Here is a 7,673-nt window from a genome sequence, read left to right as displayed (position 1 = left end):
CTACTGGAGCGGCACGGGCTACTGCGAGGGGTGCGTGGGCTACGACTGGGGCGGCGTAGGCCCTGGCGGCGAGGGGTGCTCCTGGGGCGTAGACTGCTGGAGCGCCGAGGAGTCCGGCCCTTGCTACGGCGACGAAAGCCGCTACGATGACAACCTATAATTAACATTTTGTGAGTAATAACACTTGGAATCACTAACAAATTTAATTATAAATGGTTTAACATCCGTACTTTGTTGAATACCATGACTGCTCTTGACTTGAACTGTGGGTAATTCCCTTTAGTGCAGGTCTATATAGTCAGTTCCCCCACCCGCGATTACTGAAGTAATAAGTAATGAGCTGAAGGGGGGTGCATTATTGACGAATAATGAACTAAAGTGAAGGTTGGTTGTGTACCTTTCCCGAACCGGTTTGACTTGTCGTTAGATATTCTTCGATATGGTTATAATGTATGTATTCAAATATTTACAGTAGACAAAACTACACCATTTGATCTGCATAATCCTCTTCCTCGGACTACTCTTTGTAATTTATTTGGTTTCATGGTGGATTCCCTCGCTGTCATTTGAAAATTAAACGTGCCGAAAGGACGGCTCCGTGATCCTCAGACTACCGGTTTGGGGAACGAGTTGGACAGCAAAAGATCGCGAGCCTGGGTCTGGGTCAGTGGTTCTAGGTCGCAGCGTTATGTCACAGCGCTCACTTTCTACCCTGACCCAGCCAACGATCTGCCGGGCTGGCCGCCTACGGTAGCAGTACTTTCTCTGCGCTGCGCCCAGGTCGCATGTGTAACTATTGGGCAAATTGATGTAATTGTTTACCTCCCACTTTGTGGGCTGATGCCAAAGAAGTAGTGGTTGAATAATACCCCGAAATGACAGTATTTAAGTTCTTTTTTATACTGTAAACTGTTTAGAACTTAATATTAATAGAGTAACAAGCATAAATAATACATCGATCCTTACTTCGGTTCATAACATATTTGTAGGATCTGTTATGAAATAAGGTAAAAAATAATAATATTAGGTATATTTATTTTGGCAAATATCATGGAAATTACTAATCCCTACTAACGACGCTTAGATGTCTATTAGCTCTCGATTGAGAAGTATTCCATGAGTAAGATATGCAGTTTCTATAGTTTTAAGAATTTGTAGCTCCGAATCAAATTTCGATCTACACCATCTCCTGACATCAACAGCCCTCGACGAAAACTATTCAATCCACGGCGCCCCCTAGTTCATGGACCTCACAGACTGCACTCAACGCCTTCTACAGAACTTTCAGAACTCCATCCAGCGGAAGATCGTCTAGACTATAACATGGAAGTAGCATAAACCGCCGGCACTACACAAACTGCTCGTTATTCCAACGGTTCTAGACTTGATTAGGATACGACAAATTAAATTCTTAGACTCACTGAAATATCAAACAGATCCACTTTGGTTTACCTTCCACACAGACCTTCCAACCCGTGCCCCCACCGGCGGTAACAGGCAGCACTAGGGGGTCACTTATAATGGTCACTTGTAAATATTGTAAGTAATTATCAATTTATGACATTGGTGAGCCCCACCTCCATCTAATTTCACAAATTAACTTATATTACTAATACCACAAAATTCTAATTTCATGAAAAAACACCACTTCAAAATCCAGTTTTTGTGGATATAAATCATGTTTAATTTTAAATAGGCGCTTAGAAGAAGAAAAAAAATTCCAATTCTTTGACAAATCCCAGCTTATCAGATCCTCTACCCTTTGGAGCGACATCTCTACTTCCACCCTTCCCTCCAGTACCCTTCCCACATTCAAATCTGGCTTATTTCCTATCCACCTAATTTCAATAGAACTGAAATTGATAGATTTATTTATTGATAGATATTTCAATCTGCCACACAGTTGTGGACAATAGGTAATAGTGATGAATGATCTCATACATACTAAAATAAAAAAAAAATAAATAAATAAAAAAAATTAAAACCCAAAAAAATACTGAAATAAATACTCCTTACTCGCATACAGACTTTAAAAACTGCTACACTAATTATGAAAATATTTATACTTTTAATCTTGATTATTCTGTAAATATTTTCTTCTTTTATTATTCTCATTATTGTATTTTTCCTGTTTAAAGACCGGAAAATTACTCTATTATGATTTGTCAGTTTTTTTATTATATATTAATTATTTTGTTCATTTATTTGAGACTCAACGGCTCCAAAGCCCATAAAATATGTTTGTATTATTATTCTAAAGCACGCTTTGCAGGATAAATTAAAAAATATTATTATTAAATGCAAAGGAGACAATAATATGAAAAAAATCTAATAAATAATAATAATAATTAATATAAATGTGACAAAAAAGTAAACAAATAAGCAATTATTTTCGTATTCAATGACTCAAATAATTCTGGCGATGTAAGGCCGGTATGCCGTATCCAGTAAGTCCTTTTTTTAGAAAATTTGTTTTCTACCTCAAAGTTCACCGGTGCCTTCTATCTATGGTTTTGAGGATTATTTTTAAAACCTTTACAGGTAAGTTAAAAAGTCAAACAATGTTCTCTTTTATTCTAAAAAAATTGTTATGTGAAAAAACATTTTGGATCTAGCATATGATTCTCCATTGGATAACAGATTCGGTAATAAATAGCATTAAGCAGCTTCAAGGCCAAGTTTGGTTTCAGGGCACTCTTAAAACCAATTTTCTGCAGAAATTTTAAATTTTGATATCCCAAATTTTATGAGCCTTCTTATATATTGATAATAATCTGTTAAATTATTCTTGAATTTCAATAAAATTAATTAAAAAATAGACTCTAGAGAATTTGGCATACCAGAGCTCATATATTCCAAATAATATTACAGGAAAATCAACAAAACGTTTGTTGGGAATCTAATTGTCGTTTGGATTAGAACAAGAGCCAGAAAAAAAAGGCAGTTATCTCACCCCAATTTTTGATTACTTTAATGAAAAATATGCACAATTACTAGTCAAAACTGAAGAGTCAGCCAAGTATAGGTATAGGGAATGAAAAATGGCGGCTGTTAAGTCAAAACCTTAAAAAAACATTAAGTTTTCATTCGGAGCTCTATATTTTAAAAACTATCAACAACACTAGAAAATCTAAAAGAACATTATTTAAAGAAGAGTAAATTTGCTGAAATATTAGCCCTAATAGAGATATTTACGTCCAATAGTTCTCGAGATAAAGTTTTTAAAAAAGTAAACTTTTCTTTATCTTTACTTTCGTAGGAATAGTAGTTTTCATGATCTTTGCAAAAACAAATTGATTTATAGTTGTACGGACAATAAGTTTGATTTATGAAAACTTCATTTCAGAAACCATAAGACGTATAGATATCTGTCAGCACTCAAATTAAGGCTAGTTAAATTACTATAAAATAGTTTATAACTTTTTCCTAGTAGGATAAGTAGTTTTTATGATATTTGACAAAATAAACTCAGAAAATGTTAATTTATAGTTTATTTCGTATAAAATGTTGAATGTATGACACTTATCTTCTTAGGGGTAGTAGTTTTTATGGTATTCACAAATGAATATAAATTTGGCAAATGGAAATTTGTCCAAACAACTATAAATCGATTTATTTTAGCAATTTTCATTTTCATTCACTTCATATCTCATTAAACTAGCTTTAATTTGAGTGTGTAATAGATGTCTGTACGTCACATAGTTCTAACTACTGATATTTCAGTAGGTTCCATACAACATTTTTATGAAATTTTACTTTTTAGAAAGCTATTTCTGGAGACCCATTGAATGTGAATAGCTCTATTAGGGCTTACAGTTTAGCAAATTTACTCTACTTTAAATGATGCTCTCTTAGATTTTCTATTGTTGTTGGTAGTTGTAAAAATACAGAGCTCTGAATAAAAAAAAATTTTTTTAACGTTTTGTAGCAGCCGCCATTTTTTATTCCCCCTACCTATACTTGGCAGACTCATTAATAATTTTGACTATACCTATTTTTCAATTAATTTATAAAAATTGGGGTGAAATAAATTCCCTGTTTCTCCTTTTGGGCTCTTGTACTAGATGTAGTCAGTTTTCGCACTTTGTTATAAAGCATGATTTACTATACGTCTCAGAATTCTACTCTGAAACTCATAGACGCTGTTGTGAGTGCTATGATGGCCAGCATAGGGGTTCCGTAGAGGAAAGCCGGTATGAGCATACTTTTGTGAATCAGTATTTTGTGGCGGAAGGTTAAGAGATTTACTCGTAATTGGGATTGCGCCTCTAAGTCTTGCTCATAATCAGCTTGATTTTCTTATGACAGTGACAAGTGACCTTATCGCAATGAATTTACATGCTTATAACTAAAGTCAGGATTTCTATGCATTTGAATACTTGGTTTGTTGCATTTGAATACTTTGTTTTAAAAAATCAGAACAAATATCTTTATAAATCAGTGTGCTTAGGTGCAATTAGTCCAATTGTATTTTGCATATTTCACGATAAATCTATTTGCATATTTGGATGATTTCAAAAAATAGATATAATAATTAAAATGCAACATTGGAGTTGGGATTCCGAATAATAATATTAACATCATTGAAAATAAACTACTTTCAATAATCCATTAAAATATGGACCATAAAATAATCTGTTTAGATAATTAGTAATTACAATAAAAGATATAAATCGAACCTGATTTTTTACATAATATGATTTCTTCTTTGAGACTTGTTGTATTTATCAGAGAGAAATGCTTTATTTAGCCATGCTTCCCAAATAAATTTGGTTGGAATAAAACAGCATACCAATCGTGCCATATAACACTAAAAAAAAAGCAATCTTTCCCCGCAAGACCCCCGGAGAGCGACGGTCCTATATAACTTTTGAAATATTAGCTTAAAACAGGAAGAGAAACCTTTAAGATAGTTAAATAGAGCAATATTCAAAAAGCACCTGATATTGAAAAATGGCATGAAACCCTCCACTCACGCCCTCCGTGGCGGCCTTCCTTATCTGAATTTTCAAAAAAGACAATTACAGCGAGTAGGTCGGTCGATGTACGACATGTCACAATCTCACAAGAGGAGATCATGAAGGCAATCCTTCCCCGCCGGACCCGCCCAGCTAATACCCCCGGGGATCGACGGCCCGATGAAATATTACCTTAAAACGGGAAGAGGAAAATTTAAGATAGTTTAATCGGGCAATATTTAAAAACGGCATCGAATGAGGAACGCTTTCTTTCTTTAGAAGCAGTAATATTTGTTATTATTTAAAACAATATAAGGAAGTATATCGTCATCTTCAAAGTTGAAATATTGAAAGGAGTAATTGGATTGAATACTGGAATTTGATATAGATGGAGAAGACCCAAAGTATAAAAAATATTTAAGATAAAAGAACAGTACCCTTGCATGAAAAAATAAGTAAACAAAAAAAATAAAGTCTTGCCAAATAAAAGTTTCAAATATTTAAATCAATTAAAAGGCAGTGTAATTCTCATACTAGACCAAGTAGGAGAAATATATTTTTATAAAAAAATTAAATTGTTTTGGCGCGAAATTCATGAAGCTACAGTCTAGAAAATATTAATAAAATTGAAAATATAAATAATTCAATACTTCTCAGCGACCTTTACTACGAACCGATAATTATCAGTGCATACACATGTCTTTCTAAATGTTGTTTAATGGTGAAAAAACAATTTTATTGTATCGTAAAATAAAAAAATATTAGAAATACATCTGTAATTAATTGTATCCCAAGATACTCATGTCACTTAATAATTAATGTACCTTTTATTTATTTCGTTAACGTCGATTTGTTTTTATATACAATCACGGCTAGTTTTCATTTATTACTAATAATAAGTGTATACTTCGCCCATATTTTAATAATTAAAAAGTGTATCACTCTATGTTTTTCTCGTAAATAGAACATACAAATGTTTTACCTAGTTATTTCTAATTGTTTTTATTTGTAAAGATGTGATTATTTTTATTTTCGTTTGCATAATGTTTAATTTCTCTTCTAATTTCTTTCTCAGATTATAAATTATTATAGACACATTAGTTGCATTTTTGAATATTTCTATGTATTTTTAGAGTAATGTATATGTTTTTACTGTATATTTATGTATTACTGCTTTTTCTTATTGCATTTTCTGTGGCATATTATCCGGGATTTTAATGCAAGGTCCTGCTTATCACATAAATCAATCAATATCATTTTAAAACTTCAAAAAAATTAAAAATCAACAAGGCATTCTAAAACATCTCGTACTAATCATCGTTACAATACCTATATCATCAAATATATCATCATATAAATATATATTTTCTGACTTCAAGGATTCTTTACAGATTTTTGTAAATGAAGCCATAATTTTATTAGACTTAGTTTTTTTGGCGGCATTATAGCTTTATGCAACGATATCCTACTTGTGACTTTTAAAAGTTCATAATTAATTTTAGAAATTTTCAGGAAGTAGGGTTTAACTTTAAAAAAGAAAATCTTTTCAGGTTTTTTTTTTTATTGAATAAATTAATTATAAATTATTTAATGATAGTAAGCGGGGGCGGCGTGGTAGGCGACTGGAGCGTGAGCAACGACTGGGGCGACCCTAGCGATGGGGGCGGCGTACCTGGCGACTGGGGCGGCATAGGCTGGGGCGACAACCTTAGCGGCGACTGGAGCGACAGCGACTGGGGCGGCGTGGGCACCGGCATCCTTGTGTACGACGGCGTTGAATCCGTTGACTGGATCAGCGGTGTACTCGACGGTACGACGGCTGCCGTCGGGTTCGATCAGGGAGTAGCTGCCCTGGACGACATCTCCGTCACGGCTCTCGTGCTGGCTCTTGGAGTCACCGGTGAGGGCGTCTTGGATGTCATAGGCGTAGCTGTACTGTGGGTGTGGGTCGTATTCGTCGACGGCGGTGTGAGCGACGGCTACTGGAGCGGCACGGGCTACGGCGAGGGGGGCGTGGGCTACGACTGGGGCAGCATAGGCTGGGGCGGCGTAGGCCCTGGCGGCGAGGGGTGCTCCTGGGGCGTAGACGGCTGGGGCGCCGATGATGCCTGCCCTAGCTACGGCGACGAAAGCCGCGATGATAACTACCTATAAAAAAAATAATTTTATGAAATTATTTTTTATAATAAATTTAATATCGTTAAAATAATAATAAGGAATGAAGTGAATATTTTGACTGGTATGGTGCTAAGCTTACCTTGTTGAAAGCCATGACTGTTGTGAAGTCCAACTGTGCCCTGGAATCGGCTTGGAGGCTATATATAGTCCGCTTCTTGTGCAACTACAACCCCCTCTACTACCCCACTGCCTCTCCAGGATAGCATTAAAATGTTTACTCTTTATTTTTTAAATTATTTCTAGTATGGTTCCAAATAAAATTAATATTCATTTTACAGTGGTATTAATGATATACTTGAAATTTTAAAAATATATTTCTAATTAATAAAAGTAAGTAGATTTTGATGATCTACTTTTATTCCAATAAACTGAAAAGTAATTATTTTTATTCAATTTGCTGCCTTTTCAAGGTATACGATTATAAGCGTATCATTATTCTTATGTTTTGTATTTTTTCTTTCTTTTTTTTTTTTGGATAAAATAGTTTTTACTATTGAATAATAATTATACAAGTTGTCAGGATCAAGGGCAATAAGC

At 34.4% G+C, this 7,673-nt stretch overlaps 1 protein-coding gene across 1 annotated transcript; it reads right to left on the bottom strand.

The window, feature by feature from the left end:
* Positions 1–6,516: 6,516 nt before the first annotated feature.
* Positions 6,517–7,246, bottom strand: LOC106681691 (larval cuticle protein A2B-like). Its single transcript, XM_014422148.2, has 2 exons — positions 7,216–7,246; positions 6,517–7,106 (listed from the first exon to the last, which is right to left on the bottom strand). The coding sequence occupies exons 1-2, from the start codon at positions 7,228–7,230 to the stop codon at positions 6,546–6,548; spliced, it is 576 nt and encodes a 191-aa protein (XP_014277634.1). The 5' UTR covers positions 7,231–7,246; the 3' UTR covers positions 6,517–6,545.
* Between the last annotated feature and the right edge of the window lie 427 nt (positions 7,247–7,673).

The sequence above is a fragment of the Halyomorpha halys genome, unplaced genomic scaffold, assembly GCF_000696795.3.
Source record: "Halyomorpha halys isolate HHAL.00 unplaced genomic scaffold, Hhal_1.1 Scaffold20.1, whole genome shotgun sequence".
In the NCBI taxonomy this organism is placed as follows: domain Eukaryota; kingdom Metazoa; phylum Arthropoda; class Insecta; order Hemiptera; family Pentatomidae; genus Halyomorpha; species Halyomorpha halys.
The sequence above is the reverse complement of the archived record's forward strand: the minus strand, read 5'-3'. Positions and strand labels throughout refer to the sequence as shown.